The sequence below is a fragment of the Brassica napus genome, chromosome C7 (assembly GCF_020379485.1).
Source record: "Brassica napus cultivar Da-Ae chromosome C7, Da-Ae, whole genome shotgun sequence".
NCBI lineage: Eukaryota > Viridiplantae > Streptophyta > Magnoliopsida > Brassicales > Brassicaceae > Brassica > Brassica napus.
In genome coordinates, this window is record NC_063450.1 from 19900948 (window position 1) to 19922126 (window position 21179).

Below are 21179 nucleotides of genomic sequence, written 5' to 3' on the forward strand. Positions count from 1 at the left end.
TTTCGGGTATTTCGGTTCGGTTCCGGTTAGGTTCTTCGGTTCCGGTTATTTTGCCCAGGCCTACTAAGAGCATGAGCATTGGTGAACCCCACTTTGGGGTTCACCAAATTTTTTTAATATTTTTTTGTGGGCCCATGAACAGTTATGAACCCGAATTTGTTGTTTTCTGCATTAGTGGACCCGAAGAAGGAGTTCATAGGAATAAAATAATAATATTTTTTAAAAAATTAAAAATTATTCAGAATACATGAATAAAATATTAAAATATATTATAAAATTGATGAAAACATTTTATTCAATACATTAAGAGTAGATTACATAAAACGAGAAACCAAACTTTTGCCAAATATTTTAGACTAAATCAGCTTTCAAACAATCATGATTCTCTAAATCTCGAACATATCATCGGGATAAAGAGTGCCATTTCAGATGTAGAAAAGCTATGTTTTAGTTTTGGAGTTTAAGTTTTGGTTTCGAGATATGTTTTAATATTTTGGTTTGTGTTTTCAGATGTAGAAAAGCTATGTTTTAAAACTTTATGTTGTTTCTTAACTTAAATTCAATTCATAGAAACATTTTGTTCGATGATCAGTCTACGCATTTTTCAAAGGAATTAAGTTCGAAAATGTTTAACTTAGCATAAAAGTTCACATAGAAAAACCATTCAAGTTTTACAAACCGAAATACATAAGTTGATAAGCTGCTAATGAAACAAAAAGAAACAAGTTAAGATGATAGAGAGGAAAGACCGCAAAAGAGCCATCTAATTTCGTGAGGTAGAAGCAATGCTACCTGTAGAAGAAGAGAACACAAGTTAAAGCAGAAGCAAAGTAGTAACATTGAAGATATAGACAACACAAACAAGTCAAATGAGAAGAATTACCATCGATTCTGCTGAAGTGGTTGATCAGTAGTTCAGTACACTCCTTCCTTTCCGGACATACACACAGTAATGGAGTTGTCGTCCCATCTCCAACCACGTTGAACACAAACAAAGCTCCGTTGGTGCATCTGTTATCACGACAGAACTTTCTCCACCCTCTGCTGACGTAATATGCGCCGTCTGATTCGCTAAATCCGAAGCTCGCAGTCCATGACTTTCCCTCCTTGTTTTGAAGTTTGACCTCTTTGCATTGTTGGTTCAAAGCACCACACCACATAGCTTCCACAGGAAGAAACTACAAACACAGAAATAACATCAGCCAAGAAGCAGTAGTACAAACAAAGAAATAACTAAATATGGTGTGTAACATAGTCAAAATTTTACTCACCATTTTGTCGTCCTTTTGATTTGTAGCAGTAACCTCAGCCAAGAAGCAGTAGTCGTATGAGAAAGTAGGAGCATCATCCGCATCGGCTTCTTCCTTAACGATGTGAGGATGTGTATACTGAATCTCACAATAGCTAGGACCAAAAGGAGTCACATGAAAGACCATGTCTCCTTCGTGTTTAAAGATGATAATGTCACCGATTCGAAGATCATGTGCTTCGGTGAACTCTTTCCAACCTCTGGTGAGTGTCCTGCCTTCTCGGATCACCTCCCAAATTTGATCCGAAGCGTCCGATCTTAGCTTCCATGGTTTATTGATCTCAGCCCCTTGTATGTGTTTTGAGTAGAAGGCAAGTGGTATTGCCTGCAAGTAAGAGAAGAAATAGTTAAACATAAATCCTAAATACCAACATACAAAATAAGGAAAAATAGGCTTCAAGAACTGAGAATACCACGCCACTTTGACAACCAGGAAGAAGAGGCTTGAAGAAATGAGGTTCTCGGGGAGTTTCCATCTGCAACAATCGAGTTCCAATTACATGTATTAATCGAGTTCCAATTTGAAAAAATGGCATCCAACTACTATAGACCACACAAGACCACACAACTATAGAAATCAAAAATGTGGTTTGTTTTTCCATTCAAGAAAGCATACTGAAGCTGTTAATCGACTATTAACCATTGATGCTATCTATTTTGCTATGTCAAAAATTCGGTTCAAAGGTCTAATCCTATCATGCATGAAAACAATTCTAAATGAGCCAAGTCCGGTTTATTCATGTCCTATGTATAGTTCTATGATTATGTTCCTGTCCTATGCATGCAACAAGAACACACAACAATCCTGTCAAATAAATCGACAAAATTTAACACAACAATATGAAAAAATGCAAACCGATTAGAAATTGATGAGAACAGAACCATTAAACATACTACTACTCAATTTAGATCCCTCACCAAAAACCCCCAATATTTTTTTTTCACAATTCGATTTAGATCCCAAAGAAATGAACCTTAAAACAAACCACCATCACAAAATCGAAACCCCTATATCGATTTATATCCCTTGCTCGAAACCCCCAATTTTATTTCAAAATCGAATAATTGCTTCCCACCCCGAAATCGACCCAATAAAGCTATAAACCTACAATTAAACGTGCATGTCGATTTACATCAATTGAGAACCCTAACTCCAAACCCCTCTATTGATCGAAACCCAGTTATCGATTTACATCCGAAACTCGAAAACCCCAAATTGATATCAAATCTCACTAAACGATTTGGACCAAAATCGACGAAATTAAACCGTCGATCTACTCGATACTCACCAGAGGTCGTGGAGAAGACTCTCCGTCGTCGATTTGAACGAGAAAATCGGCAAGACTCGGCGTCGCTCGTATAATCGCCTCTCACACAACAAACCCTAGCTTTTCTTTCGAGAAGAGAAAATGAGAAGAGACACGGGGAAACCCGTCTTTCCTCCCCCTCTACGCGGTTTGTTTCGTCCAAGCAGGACATGACGCGTGGCTAAAACCGCTTCATAGCGGATCAACCGTAAGGCCCGTTTCGTCGAAACAAACCCATTTTTTATTGCTTTTTAATCACTCCGGCCTTAGAACTCGGGCCCGTGAACCCGTCTAAAGCCCCTGATGCGCATGGTCTAATAAGCTAGCTTTGAAAAAATCCATTTGAGTATCACTATTAAATAAATAAATTTAATTTTGAAGCTAAACAACAACATCCCCTGTAGCTCAAAGGATAATTTCATAAAGAAGATTATGACTGGGTCACCTAATGTTCGCCTCTCTCTTGAAATCCGGGTTCGAACCCCGACAGGGGAAATTTTTTTAATTTTGAAAAACTTAAATATATGTACTTTTTTTTATAACGCTGATTTATTATGACATTACATTTATGAGAAATTACATAGATGATTCAACAACCGACAATACTATCTGCCTTATGAAGATCTATGCGTAACTGCATCATCTTGAGCCGTCCTATGAAGATCCACTCCTGATCAAATTTACTTGCACCATGTTGAAGATCTCTTGTAAGCCTTTCGTCTGTAGTCTTCATTAATAAATCGCTCTCTCCGGGACTTTAAATCTGGATTTCTTGTAATCTGCAAGAAATTGCTTAGTGATGTAGATAGATATTTAGAATAAACATCTTAATTATTTAGTGTTTTATTTATTATTTGGATAATTATCTTTAATGTTTTAGGGTTTTATGATTTCTTATATATAGCCGTCTAGGCTTAAGTTTGTATTCAGATTATGATTTGATTAATAAAAGGAGTTTTCCTAAAGAGGTTTATATAAACCACTGAGAAGAGTATTCTCAAACCCTAGTTTCTGGGTATTCTTAGAATCAACAGATCTGGATCTAGTTCTATCCTTAGAAGCTTCCGCTACATCAGTTGGTATCAGAGCTGCGTTCCTTTGATTTCTCAATCGAAGACGATTCTTGATGTCATTGTGAGTATAAGCATCTATTCTATCCTGGAAGAAAGTCCTTTTGTGGAAAGAGAAGAGAACCATGAGATCTATCAAGAGATCTATGGTGATCCAATCTATGATATATGTGAAGACGATGTCCTTCATATTGACTTTGTTTTCAAAGGGGGTTCCATTGAAATTTCGGGTGCAAAACATGCTATTGAAGATTCGAGGAAAAGTTTTTATTGGAAAACGTTTTGGATTTGAAGACTACGATCAAGATTCAAGGACGAATCTTCTCCAACCCGGAGATAATGATGTAGATAGATACTTAGAATAAATATCTTAACTATTTAGTGTTTTATTCATTACTTGGATAATTATCTTTAATGTTTTAGGGTTTTATGATTTCTTATATATAGCCGTCTAGGCTTAAGTTTGTATTCAGATTATGATTTGATTAATAAAATTAGTTTTACTAAAGAGGTTTCTATAAACCACTGAGAAGAGTATTATCAAACCCTAAAGAGCTTTTGATTAAGCACCGTGAAGAGTATTCACAAACCCTAGTTTTCGGGTATTCTTAGAATCAACGGATCTGGATCTAGTTATATCCCTAGAAGCTTCCGCTATATCACATAGTATGAGATTCGAACCCCAGACCTGAGTGTAGAAGCCTTTAAAGCTTAACCAGTAGGCTACGGTGCTTCCACGAATATATGTACTTGTTTTTTTCCAAAACCGACAAAATTGTGATATAAGCAGTAGACTTTATCGTTACATATTTGTTCTGAAAAGATATTGGTTGATGCAGGCTGAGGATTTAGCTCAATGTGTGAAATCTGTTGTTGGTTTAAGTGGCGAAGGTGATTTCACATATCCAACGGACTCTGTTCTCTTCATTATTCTTTGCTACTCGATTCCTTATATATATTTTTAGGTCTCATTCATTCTGTTATTTTTTCCTGGCAACTATTTTATATTATGTATATTGCAGTACCGGTCCCGAGATATTCATGGTCCCATACAAAATACGAAACTGAGGCCCCTAGATAATATATAAAAACAAATATCGATAAAAACTTAAGTTTATAATAAAAAAATACAATATCTTCAAAACTAAGAAAAATTATCAGTTCTTAAATATAGATTTTCTTGTATTTTTTCTTGCAAAATCATCTATCAAATTTTCGTAATCAATATTTTTGATTATATTTTTTTCAATCGTTAAACTATTTAACTTTTCTTATGAAATAGTTGACCGTAGGTAAGACTTTATCAACTTCAGCTTCGAGAAATTTCTTTCGTCTGTGAAGAAAAAAAGTTTAACCTAGAAAATAATTATTCAAAATCAGTTATTTTCTTTTTTTTTTGTCGTCACAATTTTTTTTTCTTTTTTTTTTTGCCTTTTAATCCATTCATATTTAATAACACAGAATATATAAATTTTAATTGTTTTTGTATTATAGTGATGTCCCACAACTTTCTTTTCCTATCATTTATATACACATAACAAATTATCAAATTGATATAATTATAAGTAATGACATTGAAGAAAATAGGTCCTAAAATTTTGAGAAAAATAATAGGCCCCATACGTTTGTATCGTACGTTTTGGTCAAGCCCGGGCCTGGTATATTGTCATAATGTTTGCTACCTGCTAGCTGGTTTAGAAAAGATGGGCATGAATGTCCATGGCATGCTCCTGCAATTTAGAATCTAATTAAGGAAACATGTTTTGATTGAAAATGCCCTTTTAACGTCATTTTCTACTAGACAATTATTTGAAAAATCGCATTGCAAGATTTGTTTTCACGAGATATACACTCAGACGCATCCATAGACTTTTTGATGAGAAGAATAAATGATACTCCCTAGCTACCTTTAAAACACGGAGTCTGTTGCATGCTTCTTGTGAAAAAGTTCTGTGTGCCTACGAATTTGCATTCTTGTTAAGGTCAGTTACGGATTCCCCTAAATAATGGTTATAAAATAATTTTAACTAGATCAATAGCACAACCAGAGACTTTCAATGCAAGGATAAAAAACAAAAAACTTACCTTAAGAAACATATCAATGGATCTGTAGATCCCATCATCCGCGACATGCACGTAATCAAACAAAATCTCTATCAAGGCCGTAATCTTGTACAGACTCCGGAACGGGTCTGATGTGTTCTGCCAAATACGCATCTCTGATCTGACCCACTTTAAGTGATGCGCTGTGGCACGTTGAAACAATCCCACTCTCGGTCTCGATCTCGTTCTGGTAATAGCAGTTATTCATTTTTTTTTCTTTTCAGAAACCGTGTACTGAATCTCGTCGAACACCTTGTGAAGTAGAAAAGGCTCTCCATCAATGACAATTGTGAGAAAATACTGCACATCCATACACTACAAAAAAATGTCAATTCTTAGCGTAAGAAAACAACTATCATATGCTATTGTTAGCGTTATTGAACCCGCTATGTCTGCCCCAGCTATCTTAGGTCTCTCCTATATTATATCATTTTTTACAATGCTATTATATCGGAGACATATAATAGCATTGTTTTTAGTTTGCTATGATTAGTCAAACTTTATGATAGCTTTTGTTTTGAACGTTATCATATGTTTTGTTATAGTGATGTATCAATGCTATATTTATTATCGATTATGTGCTATTAGAGCTTGTTCATAGAAATATGTTTTGTTGCTAATTATATTTAAATAAAATAATATTCAATTTATATTTCATTAATAAAACAAAATGTACTTACATCAATACCACAAACACGTCTACATTTTCATCAAATCTTACACAAACATCATTATAAAATCAGAACTAAATATAAAGGGACTAGAAAACATGGGAACTAAATCAAAACCTTGCTCCTATTTTCTTCTTGGCCTTAGCATGTATCTCACACAGAGCGTAGGGGGATGCACCTTAATAATCTCCGGAGTTGGTGTTCCAAAAACCTGAAAAAACAATCAAATGGGTTCAGCTGTTTGAGCTTTTGAATTAAGAATGGATCATACGTTCACTTCATAGCCTTTAAGTTTAAGACATGTATACAATGTTCTTACTTCTTCTTTAGAACATACAAGTTAAGGAATAAAAGAACATTTCAGAAATGTACCTTAAGGTTTTATGCAGTTAGAGCTTTCTCTTCTACGGTTGTATAAGCGTTATACGTATTAAACCGCCTACAATTGCTGAGATCATGCCGCAATATATAAACTTCATTGGTGTATGCATCTGCCTGCAAATTCAGACACAAAAATAGTGTTAGCTGAAATTTAAAGATTCAGAAACTAAACTTGTTACTAAACGAAAACGAGAGAAGACTCGGTCATCTTGCTGAGGGACTGTCAGAACTGTTACAGCATAAGATGAGACGGCAAGTGTGCTTCTCGTGAGAGCTTCTCAGCTTCATTTAGTACCAACACTGACAGAACCAGAAAGAAACAAACACACAACATTATCTTGAGGACTGAAGAACAACAATATCAGTACACGAATATGAGTTAATGAAAAGAGTGAAATATTAACATTACCTTAAGAAAAGTCTTACTAGAGAATCACTTCAGTATCTTCTCCAGGTGCTCGTCCTGTACTCGAATCACCATAAGAAATGAGATAAAAAACATAGGCCACACCACTCATTGACAAATCAGGTCTATGAAAAAATTGCGGGTTATATACCATAGCAGATGTACTCAGCGGTGATCCGGTCAGTAAAAGGTTTGGTGTCTTTTGAGAAGACTCTCAACTCTATTGATCGTGATGTTATCAGATTGGAGAGCCATCACTTTGAAGTTTCTGACTTTGCTGCTGCTCTGAAAGTAGTCCTTAACATGTTCAGTTAGCATAAACTCTTGATTTAATCACTGAAAGACAGAGACGTACCTGCAAACAGAAATGTACAAGGCACAGTCAGTAATAAAATCATGCTACACAAACCAAGGAGCAAAAGACAGGAGAAAACCATAGAATAAAAGGTACTTCCTCGCCGACTTCTTCACACGCCATTCCACCAGAAGCAGGCATTCTTACTTTCTAACATATCAGAGAACACAGTCAACACTAAGCTCAGAATCTAGCCCTTGAACACGAGGACTTAGTGAAACAATTTTTCCCGAAAAATATTCCTAAATCATAGAGTACGAGTCCAATAACATACTGGTTTGTGTGGACAAGAGCAGGAAGTAAGCAAGGACCTGGTGAAGAAGAGATGAGATGTCAGAATGTACAATGTAGAGTAGATTCAGTTCAACATCATCTCCATGTTTGTCTTTTTCTTCTTCTACTTTATGTTTCACTTCATTAACTGCAGAAAAAAATCAAACACTACTAAACCGCAAACAAAAAGGCAAGAAGACTATTGAAGATTAATATATCCAAAGAAGAATGAGATGACCACTACTTACTAGAGAAGAAGAAGATGGTAGTTAGTAACAGAGAACCAACAGCAGCATAAAGCTGATTCTTTAAAGCAATTGAACGAACAGGTCTTGAGAAATCAACAAAGCTTCCTCATAAGAATCAAGATCTTGTGTATATTCATAACTTCTCGCAGACACACGCCTCTAGATCTTAAGACAAAAGACAGTGAATCAATGAACAAGATATCGAACTTGTTAAGTTTTACAAAAAAAGGAAGAGTTTTGTTTAAGACAGACTCTCCAATTACTTGAGTTCCTTGCCTACAGCCGCTTTTTCGTTCTCATCTTCTTCTTCCTGAAAGTAATACATAGAAAGCCTTATAATCCTAGTGACAATGGTATACGATTATATAAGAAGATCGAGATATACCTTGCTCTTGTGTTTTCTCTCGTCTTGAATCTGAAACTCCACCTCTGTTTTCTCTGGCTCTTCTTCTTCTCCCCGTCTCCATCTCTTCTGTATCTTGCAAACACATACCACAAATCTGCCGTCAAGCTCACTTCTCTATATCAAGAACACGAGAGTGGAGACAAACATACCTTAGATTGCCAGCTCGAGTGGCAGGTTGTCTCTTCCCTTGTCTCCATCTTCTGCCTTCTCTTATCGCTTGACTCAAACTCTTCTCTTGAGACGAGTGCTGAAAAAGGCACAAGCAGCGACGGAACTTGAACACGGCGGATCTATGAAGCTGAGGAAAAAACGGCGGAGACAAAGCAAGACCCCACCCAACCCAAGCTCTGGTTATCGGAGACGAAGCAAGACACGACCGGAGCTCTCTCTCCTCTCTATCTCCGTTTTGTCTTGTCTCTCTTCTCTTCTGTCTCTCGTGTCTCAGACCCTAGGAAAGAAAGGGAATGAGAAACCCTAGATTTATTGAAACACAGAGAGAACACAATACCCCAAAACGATTTTTGAAAGAAGAGGAGAAGTGAGAATTGTTGAAGAAGAGAAGTAAGATCTGGAGAAAGTGAGAGGGAGATATACATTGGAGAAGATAAGAAGTGAAATTTGTCTCGAGAGAGAAGTTTTTTTTTTTGTGACTTTTTTTTTGTCAAAACTAAATTTTGCATCTTTAAGTAGAGAATGTGTTATAGTAAAGAGGGAAAATTTTGGTATTTCGCGGTTTTGTCTCAATTTCATCTAAGTATAGGTGGTATGCGTCATTTTTTATTTCCGCTTACTAATTTTTCACGATAGCTTTAATTAACTACTATTAAAGTATACCAAAATCAAAAAAATTATTTCTGATAGCAGTTTGAAAAACAAAGCTATCACAATGTGCTATCAATACGCCTTTTTCTTGTAGTGATAAGATCAAAGCGAGTCCTTCATTTAAACATATATTGCAAAAAAAAAAGAAACAAACTTTGACACTAGAGAGAAAACAGGACCGGCCGGGTGGTAAGGATTTGAGGAAGCTGGTGGAAGGAGCAGATAGATTGAGGGCTGTCCACTACACACACACTCTCTCTGGTTCGGGGTAAACCTTTCAAAAGCTTAGCCTTTGGGGAAGTTGTACGTGAAAAAGCCGAGAGGGTTGTGTGGCACAGAGCTCCATAAAGACTCGATTATAGTCTATTAGGGACACACACACACTCCCTTAACTAAATGAGATATGTTTTATATCTAATCTTTTAACACTAACCACCTTCAAACTCTACTTTCTACTATAAACAATTTCAATTGTTTTGATCCACTTTGTCACCACTACTTTTGCTCCCTGTTGTTTCAGCAGACATTTTTTCTTAACAAAGTCAGGAAATATATGACATAGTTGTTTGAGTTTCGACCAAAAAGTGCCCACTAGCGGCAAACAAATGGCAAAAATACAGAGTAAATGCATTTTTTGTTGAACACCTTTCTTAATAACTACTATTAACCTCACTGTGTTTTTATAACTTTTAAAAATACCTTTTAACTCAATTTTTTGGGTGCTATGTTCCTGTTGGACTTCTTTCTCTCGCTTCCTTTGGTTTCTATCACTGCTCATAATTCCAAATTGATGATGTGCAAATTTTTGTTACACAGAATAATCATTATGATTTATGATATAAAAGTTGTCACTTATATATACTATCTTCTGAACAATAGGCGGCTTCTCTTGGTCTCCGGTATGAGAACGGCATCTCCAGTTTGGTCTTTTCCGAAGCTAACTGTGTGGTTTTAGCAGCTTTGGACGGCCAACTTGGTTGCCGTGTTGATTTTCTTTCCTTGCTGTTGTTTTTAGTAGGGATTTTAAATCTTTTATGCTACTTGTTTTTTCATGAAATTTTTGGTAAAAAAAAAATGATATAAAATTGAACATTTTACCAAAATAAAATAATTTCTAAATGTTTGTTAAAATATCAACTACTATGGTTGCACAGTAGTTTTTGAAAACAAAAGTGGAACGAGAACATATTCCGTGCAACATTATCAAAAGTGGAGGGAAGAACAAATTCCATGGAACGTTACCGAAAGTAGAGTGAAGAACATATTCCATGCAATGTGTTTCTTTCAACCGGTCCGGTTATTTTCAAACCGGTGGAGAATCAATCAAGTTTTAAACAAATTATTATCATACCCGAATATTTCGATTACCGGGAGATCTGGGCTATCCTCTCTCTTGTCGGGACATCGCATGAAGAAGTTGAGTTACGCGTTGACTTTAATACTTCACTCACACTGGCTAGTGACAAGAGATCAATGACTATCGACGATCAATCACACTTGAAGAAAGGTAAATAAATAGCATCCGTAAACTTCATGCTTCCATTATTTCTTCTTAATTATATATGATATATCTTTGTTTGTGCTTCCTACAGAGGCAGAAAATAGTACGAATCCTAAGATCAATCGGTACTGGATTCAACGTTACGATCTGTTCTCGAGGTATGACGAAGGTATCCAAATAGATGAAGAAGGATGGTACTCTGTGACTCATGAAGAGATCGCCATCAAACACGCAGAGAGGTGCCGTGGAAAAGTGGTGATTGATTGCTTCGCAGGCGTTGGTGGTAACACTATTCAATTTGCTAAAGTGTAATCTCTATCTCGCTTTCTCTCTCAAAAACAAGAAGGGGAGTATGAATATGAATGTTTTCTAAACCATTTTTCTTTAAATAGTTCTTCTTCTGTAATCGCTATCGACATTGATCCAATGAAAGTTAAAATGGCTATGAACAATGCAAATGTTTATGGAGTTGCTAATCACGTGGATTTTGTCGTTGGTGATTTCTTCAGTTTAGCTCCATCTCTCAAAGTAATCGTCTCTATCATTTTTTTTTATATGCTATTAAAGATTTCTTTTGGTTACCCTTTGATTTTATTGTTGTGCTAATATATATACTTAGATAAAACTCATTTTCTTTTGTCCAGGGAGATGTATCGTTTCTTTCGCCACCATGGGGAGGACCAAATTATTGCAAAGTCGAGAGTTTCAAGATGGATATGCTTCAGCCAAGAGACGGGTAAACATTTTACTATAGATATATTTCTTACCAAATGATATGCTAATCTTAGTTCTTAATTCTTATGAAAGTATATACATTTTTAGTGAAGGCTTGTTTCTGTGTAGGTACTCATTGTTTAAGATTGTTCAATCCATTACACCTAATATCATCATGTATCTACCGAAAAATGTTGATTTAGCACAATTGGAAGAGATGGCTTTCCTCTCGTCACCTCCCCTAACTCTTGAGGTAACGCCTTATCTATTAAAACATAGGGCTGAGCATAATCTCTGGTTCCAAAGACACTACAAGAAAACAGGGGGGTTCTGATGGCTGAAATCGTAAGAAATTCGTCGGAATAGGCTGATTCCGACGAATTTATGACGAACCAATTCGTCGGTATCATTTTGTCGGAAAAAAAGTATTCGTCAGAATTTCGTCAGACCTTCCGACGACTTTCTGACGAATACCGAGAAACGTCATTCTGACGAACTTCCGACGATATTACGATGCGGACACACGAGACCATAGTTCATCGGAAAAACTATATACCGACGGAGCACGTTCCTCGGACTATACCGACGAACGTAGTCCTCGGAAAATACCGAAGAATTGAGGGCGTCGGACTATACCGACGGACAATGGTTCGTCGGAATTTTTCGAGGAACCTTCTCCGTCGGTATTTTCCGACGAACCATAGTCCGTCGGTATAGTCCGACGCCCTCAATTCGTCGAAATATATCAATTTTAAATACGAATTAATTTTGCATTTTTATATATTTTTTTATATTAAAAATTAATTAATAAATAAATAAAATCTGAAATTTAAAACTAATAATATTATAGAATTTAAATTCACACAAACCGAAATAGAAAAAAAACATTCAGAAAGTTTAAAATTCATACAAACCGAAATAGAAAAAAAAACATTCAGAAAGTTTTAAAAAGCAGAAAAAAACTAAGAACTCGAAAACATCAAACGATCTAGCTTCTGCATTATCTCGGCGTTGAACTTCTTCTGGGATGCCAGCTCAGCAAGGATAGTGGCATTCTCCGAACGGATAGTGGCATTCTCAGAAAGGATAGTGGTGTTCTGCTCCTCCAATGCCCCAATCCGTTCATCTTTGTCATGTAGCTCCTCGAGAATCATGGGATCGGTATACGGAGCTTGCGAAGAAGATGCCGGACACAAAGAAGCACGGCGGGCCAACCCAACTAAACGGCCTCCTTTCCTTTTAGGAACCGCCTACAAAAATATTGAAAGTTAGTAAATAGGGACAAGTTAGTAATCGACATTATAAAAAAAAATATATTAATAAAACAAAATTACCTTTTCAACCATCTCATTTATTTGCAATAGGGACAAGTTGGTTGAAGCTCCCGTAGAATCACCGTCATCAGAGAGAGGCTGAGATTGAGATGCTATTTCAGCTTCCACCAAATCAACGACACCTTTGATCACGAGGTCCTGAATTTGACCCGTCTTCTTGTTAGTGTGAGCCACCTTAATGAGTTGGAGACGATCAACAGGATTACCGTCATTTGCTTCGATCTAAAAAACCACCATTATTAGCCAAGGAATATATAAAATATTTATTTAAAAAATATAAAGATAAATAATAATAAAAAACTTACAAGTTCATCCTCCTTAGTAGACATAGAGCAAGCGCCGAGGTTGTGCACATACATACCTTTCCCGCCACGATCGCTCTTCCGGTTTTTGGAGTTCCTAGAAGACGTCTCTGCAGTTTCTTCCTTCTCCCAATGAGCTATCAACTGCTCCCACACCGTCCCGTTGATGAACTGTGGCCTCTTGTTCTTCTGCCAAACTGTCTTCCACGAGTTCATCTGCTTCGTATAAGAGTCCATGGCCTTTTCGTTGAATTTCTTACGAACTGTTTCCGTGAGATCGGAGTGCCAGTTGAACTCTTGCTACAAAACAAACATAATTTAATAAGTAAATATATTAAAAAAAATGTAAATACTTTAAAAAAATGAAGAGTTACTACTGCAAACTGACGAAACCACAACTCTCGTTCGTCGGAAGGGATCACACTCCACTTTGAATATCCAAAATGGAGCATGGAGTACATCATCTGGTTGATGCACCTGCTAATGTCATTTCTCGACTTGGTGAACCTTTAAAAAAAATACAAGTTAGCAAGTTAATTAATGAAAAAAAACATTATGCTACAAATAAAAAAAATACTAACCAAGTGCTTTGTCCTCGTCGTGGGTTGGGTTGGAGAACCGGGAGATGCTCTCGACCTGGTTGTTGAACCAATAGTTCAACTAGCATGACCCCCGGATCCTGTTGAGCAGCAGCGGGAGGGGCAGCGGGAGCTGGAGCGGGAATATATGCGGGAACCAAGTTTTGTTCGTGAGACGATCCCGATGCACGGGAATTGCTCACCGAACTACGTCGAAGACGGGCTGCGGGGCGGGGTTCATCCTCGGACCTAAAAAAAAATTAATACATCAAAAATCTTTTCAAATCATTTCTATTTTTAATGTTTTCATTTATATATTTACAAAAGGTTTTATAAACGTTTTAAAAAAAAACTATTAAACCTTTTATTATACATAGTTTATTACGGGAAACTTATAAAAAATTATAAAAATTTTAAAATTTTTTATTATACATGATTTATATATATATATATATGTATACAAAATTATAAAAAATTTATAAATATAGAAAAATGTTGTTAAATATTTTTAAAAAAATTTAAAAACGTTTTATTATACATAGTTTATTACTGGAAACTTGAAAAACGTTTTTAAAAATCAAAAAATGTTTTAAAAATAGTAAAACGTTTTGAATTTTAACAAAAACACAAACCAAAAAAAACTAAAACAACAATCCAAACAACAATTCTAACTTATATATCCTAAACTATCCATTCAATCCTAAAATTTTCAATCAAACAACCTAAAATCCGAGATCTAACTTCCAAAACCCTAAACAATTGAGATAAAACAAGGTTGGGATGATTCTTACATGATTTGGGGTTTGGGGAAGAGATATGAGGGTGAGAAGAGGATTCGCCGGTGATGGGAGCTCGAGAATGGTCGGAATCGCCGTGAAAGGGAGAGAAATCGCGGAGAGGATTGAGAGAGAGAGGCGGATGCAGAAATAACGAAGAAGGAAGAAGAAGGGTAATTATATTTAACGTTTCCGACGGACACGGGTTCGTCAGTATTCCGCCGGGATAATTAAATATATACCAATTGGCGGTTCGCGAAAATTTTCATGCGGTTTGGTTTTCCCGGGTAAATTGAAATTCCGACGGAATTGGTGTCCGTCAGTATATTCCAACGGAATACTGACGACCTTTTCCGACGAAATTCCGACGACTTAGTGTTTAGGGTGTTGATTACAAGTTTCTAAATGAAAAATCCAAATCTTTGATAATATATATAGTATTTGCATAAAGATTTAACAATAAAAATGTTTTTATAACACGATTTTACACAACAACATTTTTTGTAGTGTAAGATTAGATGAATATGATTGTATAAGTATATGAGTGTTAAGATGAGATGTTATGAAAACAATGATATGCATACATAAATATTTTAATGAGTTGTTATATTTGAACGGTTGCGATCTAATACTATACTAAACACTTATTATGTGTTATTTTTATAGTTTTGGCATCTAAATTTATAGATTTTTATGTTTGAAATTTTTTAGAAACTCATGTCCTCGGTAATTCGTCGGAATATACCGACGACATTCCGACGAATTACCGAGGACATTTCCAAACTTCAATGAAACCCTTTTGTCGTCGCTATGTCGTCGGTATTTTGCGAGGGATTTCCGACGGACCAATAAAAAAAAAAAAAACTAATTAGAATCTTCTGAATCTTCATCAAATTCCCCAACCTCAGCTTCTGGCTCCGAATGTACAACAGCATCAAGTCCAAATACAGTCAAATTCTCAACGAGTTCAACATTTGCCAAATCTTCAACTGCCTGTGCGTTGCTGGTAGACTCTGGTTGCAATGGTTCATCATCATCAGAAGTTCCATCCACTCGTCCTCTTGGGGTTATTTGTGTTACAGTAACCCATGGATAGTCTCTGTACGTCACCCGAGGGTAACTGATGTAGCACACCTATACATATCAATTATACAAGTATTAGTAAAATATATAACATTAATTAATTATATTGGTAAAAAATTATGAATAAATTGACATACCTGATCAGCTTGCGAACCAAGAATGAAGGGATCATAATATTGAAGTTTCCGCCGCGAATGAACTGATGTAACATCAAACGCATCAATCTTCACAACTCTATCTGGGGTGGTGTCATACCAAGCAATCCAACCATTCCAGGAAATTGGATTTCCAATATTTCTTTTATGTTGTTGTAGTAGACATCGTCACCGGAAGAAGATGAAACACCAGCATCATATGTTGTCTTAGAATGACCTTTCCTTGTGAATGCATATCCTCGCGTACAAAATTTTGGATATGATTTGACCACATAGTTTGGTTCCTGCACAAATTCGCGTATCCAATCATCGAACACAAAACCTCTGGCCAAACCCTCATTCACCTATAAATTAAAAACATATATGATTGAAAAGTTAATTAGTTTATATTAAATTTAAACTACTCATTTGCATAGGGTAATATGATATATGACTCACATAACTACGAAGCCACGCAGCAAATCCGTTATCTCTAAGTTGTTGAAGCTCATCTTCTGTTAAATGCATGTGAGTCATACGCAACTCCGCCATATATACACTATATACAAAAATATTATCAATATGAAATAAATTTGTTGAATATTAATCTAACAATAAATGAATAAATATTTTTACCTCTCATATTGTAGAACATCTTCACAGTTGGTGAGCAAATATGTTTGCAAATGAGCGTGCTCAGTGTCCGTAAATCTCCGCTTCGTGAATTTTCCACTAAGTCGTCCTATTTCCTTGAACATGCTTGGGACAGTAACATGATATGTTGCTCTCTCCCCTCTGTCATCATGCCGAGCAGGTCTTCGGTGATTTGTATGCACTTCTGGTGGAAAATAATTTTCAGCAAAGATTGCAGTTTCTTCATTGATCACCTGTGCCACTATAGATCATTCCACCCTGCTTTCATTTTTGACCATCTTCTTCAGATGATGCATATAACGCTCAAAAATATACATCCATCTGTACTGCACAGGACCATCAAGTTCCAATTCTATTGCGAGATGAATATCAAGATGTTCTATTACATCAAAGAATGATGGAGGAAATATCTTCTCAAGGTTGCACATGCTGACTGGTGCGTTTGTCTTCAAATTATTAATACCCTCTTCAGTCACTACTCTGCTGCATAAGTCGCGGAAGAAAACACTTATCCCTAAATAGATAAAAGACATAATTTTCATAAGTATTAAGTTTCTATAAGCATAATTGTTAAATATAAAAATAAATTAAATTGTAAAATTATAAGATACCTGCAATTGCTTCATGAACATTACGTGGTAATAATGCTGAAAAAGCAAACGGAAGGAGGAGCTGCATAATTACATGACAATCATGACTCTTCAAGCCAGTAAACTTTCATTCGCTTCTATCAACGCAGTTCCCCAAATTTGATGCATATCCGTCAGGAAATTTCACTTTATCTGTAATCCAATCAAAGAACTCTTCTTTTCTAGCACCATCCAGCCGATAAATGGGAAAATGGGCCGTACCGTTCTCATCAACGTGAAGTTCAGAACGATCACATATATCGACTAAATCCAACCTTGACTTCAAATTATCCTTTTTTTTTACCTTGGATGTTAAGGACTGTGTTCATCAGATTGTCGAAGAAGTTCTTCTCAATATGCATGACATCTAAATTATGTCGCAATAGATGACTCTTCCAATATGGCAGATCCCAGAAAATACTATTTTTGTGCCAGTTATGTAGCTCTCCAACAGCACTCACTCGAATGTTTTCATGTCCACCTACACCTGGCGTCATTTCTGCATCAGAATACCTAAACTGCTTCAACAAATCTTTCCCACTAGCTTCCTCAGGTGGACCATCAAACACCTGCTTGTTCTTCGTAAATGAAGTCTTACTCCTGCGGTATGGATGATCAGGTGGTAGAAATCGTCTGTGACAGTCAAACCAACACGTTTTCCTTCTGTTCTTTAGTTGGAAAGCATCTGTGTCATCTTGACAATATGGACATGATAGCCTCCCATGTGTTGTCCATCCAGATAACATACCATATGCTAGAAAGTCACTTATTGTCCACATAAGTATTGCCCGCATCTGAAAGTTTTCTTTGCACGAAACATCGTATGTCTCAAAACCATGCGCCCATAGTTGTTGCAACTCATATATCAGTGGTTGAAGAAACACATCTAGTGATCTTTTAGGATGATCTGACCCGGGGACGAGAATTGAGAGAAACAAAAACTCTCGTCGCATGCACAAGCTCGGCCGTAAGTTGTACGGTGTCACAATAACTGGCCATAGAGAATACTGTCTTCCATGCTTTCCAAATGGGCTGAAACCATCAGTAGATAATCCAAGATAAACATTTCTTCTCTCTTCCGTAAATTCTGGATATGTTTACTGGAAATGTTTCCAAGCCTTCGCATCTGAAGGATGTCTAATCTAACCATTTGTGGAATGCTCTGCATGCGGTCTCATTGCTTTTGATGTGCGCTCACACTGATACAACCTCTTCAATCTTTCCGTCAAAGGCAAATACCACATTCTTTTGAACGGGATCGGAACTCTTCCCCTCGTCTCCTGATAACGAGGTTTCCCACAAAAGTTGCATACATTCCGTGTCTCATCCGCTCTCCAGTAGATCATGCAGTTGTCAATACATACATCTATCACTTCATACGGTAGTTGAAGACCGGCAACAAGTTTCTGAACCTCGTAGTATGAACTCGGTGCAAGGTTATCCTCAGGTAGAATACCTTTGACAAAATCAGTAATCGCATCCATACATTCTTCAGCCAAATTATAGTCTGTCTTAATACCCATTAATCTAGTTGCAGATGATAAGACTGAATGACCATCTCTACAATTTTGATACAAATTCTGTTTTCCTGCATCCAACATGTTAAAAAATCTCCTAGATTCGGGATTTGGTTCTTCCCCTCTATAATGATCATGTACCATCTGCTCAGTACCTACACCATAATTTATATCCGTTCTAGATTCTTCTAACCTAATATCAGGCTGAAGTTCACTAACAGGCTAAGGTTCGCTAGTACTACCATATTCATAACCAGTTTCCCCATGAAGGTACCAAACTTTATAATTACGTGAAAACCCTTTCATATACAAATGAGTCCAAACATCAAATTCTTTTATAACCTTATTATTATTGCAAGTAGAGCAGAGACATCTTAACATACCACTTTTTGCATCCGGTTGTTGTTGAACAAACCTCATGAATTCTCCAATCCCTTGAACGTATTCTTTCGTAAGCAAATTGGTGTTGGGATCTAAATGAGGATTATCCATCCACGAACGATAATAAGCTCCTGAAGACATGATTTTCACGGAATTGTTATGACTAAAGAGAATGAAGAGAGAATGAAGTGTGAATGAGTTGAATGAGGAGGGGTTGCATTTATAGGAAATTGCTTACAGCCATCCGACGACTTTCCGACGGAATTCCGACGGATGTAAAGCAGTCCGTCGGAATACCGTCGGTATTTTCCAATCTCAAACGGCTATAAAACGGTCATATATATTTGTCGGCAACGGTCACATGGTTCGTCGGAAATTCGTCGGCAAATTCTGACGGAATACCGACGACGGTAACGGTTATATCTGTTAATCGGAATGTCATCGGAAGTTCGTCAGTATATTCCGACGAATTTCCGACGACTACAACGGTTATGTGTTTTATCGGAATATCGTCGAAAAGTCGTTGGAAAATTCCGACGAGCCATGTTTCCTCGGATATTCGTCGGAAACGTCCGACGACATTGAAGTCCGTTGGAACCTCCGTCGGAATTTGACGTGTTTTCTTGTAGTGAGATAGGAATCCGAACCCGATCTGATATATAAAAAAATTATCTGAACGGTGTTACAAGAGATTAGATACCGAATCCGATCGGATTATATATGATAACAAAGTTAGGCCAAACTATTCAAAATTGTATAGGATGTTGCCCTAAAACATACTTTTTCGTTAAACCTAAACATTTTGTGTTCTTTATGATAGCTAATTTGTTGCAAACCTTTTTATTAACAATATATGTATTGTGATTTCAGATAGAAGAAAGTTGTATTGGAGGCAAAATGATAGCCATAACGGCTTATTTTAGTCGCAATGCGGCTTAGCTGAGAAATTTGAACTATACTGCATCAAAAAGGAACTATCTTTTCTGCATCGGGGGATAGAGGAATTGAGTCCTGAAGGAGTTAATACAAAATTCTCATTTCATCTTTCCACTTTATGCAGGATTATATCACATGGATATTTGATACAAATTCAATGCATCATTCGTAGAAAGTAAAGAATCCAACTCTCCTTTCTCCGTTAGTTTATTCGGTTAGATTCCGTTAATAGTTTGACAAAAAAAAAAAAAAAAGACTCCGTTGATATAAACGGTAAAAAAGTCAAGCACTAATGAATGATGACAAAAGTTATGGTACAAACCAATGTTCTAAAATATCCTATGCGCTCTATGTACACTGACGTAGCGCCTAGCGCCCTAGACATATAGGCGGGATGCCTAAACGGGTTACGCGGATATCTCTTATATATTAAAAGAGAAGCATTGTAATAAATGCGTTCACACTGAACTGGGCACATGTCACGTGTAGAAGCATTGTAATAAATGTGTTCACACTAAAATGGACACATGTTACATGTAGAGAGCTTCTCAACCAAACTCTACATAAATATGTTCACACAATGTACTTTACGTTTTTTTAATATAAAATTCACATGTATGGTTCTTCTTTACGTTATTTTTACTGTTTACGAATACAGCTGGACAAGTTATTCATAAATTTTGATTCGATTCGTTATCCGTTTTGATACGAACCGAAAAATTCAGATATATGTTACTCTACGAAGCAAATCAAATACTAAAATGCAATATCCGTAAAAGAAAAGCAAATCACAATTATCAATATTTATAGGAACGAAAATTCAATTTGATCCGTTATATGCATATATATACATATATTTAAAGAATTATATATAAGTTATATATTATAGTTTTTATAAATTTTAGAATATTTTTTGTTTTTAAATAATTTCATTTTAAGAATTTTATTTTTCATGTATTATTTTTAAAAAAAATGTCATTTAATATTAATTAATATCATCTTTATATATTTATGGGAAAATTACATATTTACCACTTTCATGCTACCACTTTTCATTTTTACCTCCATTAAAAAGATATTTTCAAAAATATCTTCTTCCTTAAGTGGCAAAATACTTTTATGCCCTTGTTATTTATATATATAATAAATAAATAATTAAATAAATAAAAATCTAAAAAAATAAAAAATATATTTTTTAATTTTTTCGAATAATACTATTTCGAAATTCAAACCCTAAACCCTAAAACTCAACGCTAAACCCTAAACCATCAATCCTAAACCCTATGTTT

General features: G+C 36.0%; 1 protein-coding gene and 1 long non-coding RNA gene across 24 annotated transcripts; one reads left to right on the forward strand and one right to left on the reverse strand.

Annotated features, from left to right (window-relative positions):
* Positions 1-5172: 5172 nt before the first annotated feature.
* Positions 5173-9216, reverse strand: LOC106422064. 23 transcript variants are annotated; one of them, XR_002661839.2, is made up of 13 exons: positions 8679-9213; positions 8509-8601; positions 8376-8433; positions 8124-8288; positions 7877-8023; positions 7682-7752; positions 7399-7602; positions 7251-7304; positions 7078-7141; positions 6833-6955; positions 5772-6671; positions 5594-5644; positions 5402-5416 (listed from the first exon to the last, which is right to left on the reverse strand). It is a non-coding gene; the product is annotated as an uncharacterized LOC106422064 (long non-coding RNA). The 23 variants fall into 23 exon arrangements; XR_007326534.1 differs by having other exon boundaries at positions 5173-5416; positions 7042-7141; positions 7877-8288; positions 8679-9216; XR_007326531.1 differs by having other exon boundaries at positions 6833-7141; positions 7682-7748; positions 8509-8595; positions 8679-9214.
* A 1308-nt stretch (positions 9217-10524) lies between these two features.
* Positions 10525-20100, forward strand: LOC106422061 (trimethylguanosine synthase-like). Its single transcript, XM_013862882.3, has 6 exons — positions 10525-10858; positions 10944-11160; positions 11245-11380; positions 11497-11588; positions 11696-11819; positions 19825-20100. The coding sequence occupies exons 1-6, from the start codon at positions 10825-10827 to the stop codon at positions 19891-19893; spliced, it is 672 nt and encodes a 223-aa protein (XP_013718336.3). The 5' UTR covers positions 10525-10824; the 3' UTR covers positions 19894-20100.
* The last annotated feature ends 1079 nt before the right edge of the window (positions 20101-21179 follow it).

Bases quoted from the DNA above. Each gene is read 5' to 3' on its own strand.
- LOC106422061 (XM_013862882.3), top strand. From the start codon at position 10,825: ATGACTATCGACGATCAATCACACTTGAAGAAAG. The intron at 11,589-11,695 runs GTAAACATTTTA...GTTTCTGTGTAG, and splicing joins ATGCTTCAGCCAAGAGACGG to GTACTCATTGTTTAAGATTG. The intron at 11,820-19,824 runs GTAACGCCTTAT...TTGTGATTTCAG, and splicing joins CACCTCCCCTAACTCTTGAG to ATAGAAGAAAGTTGTATTGG.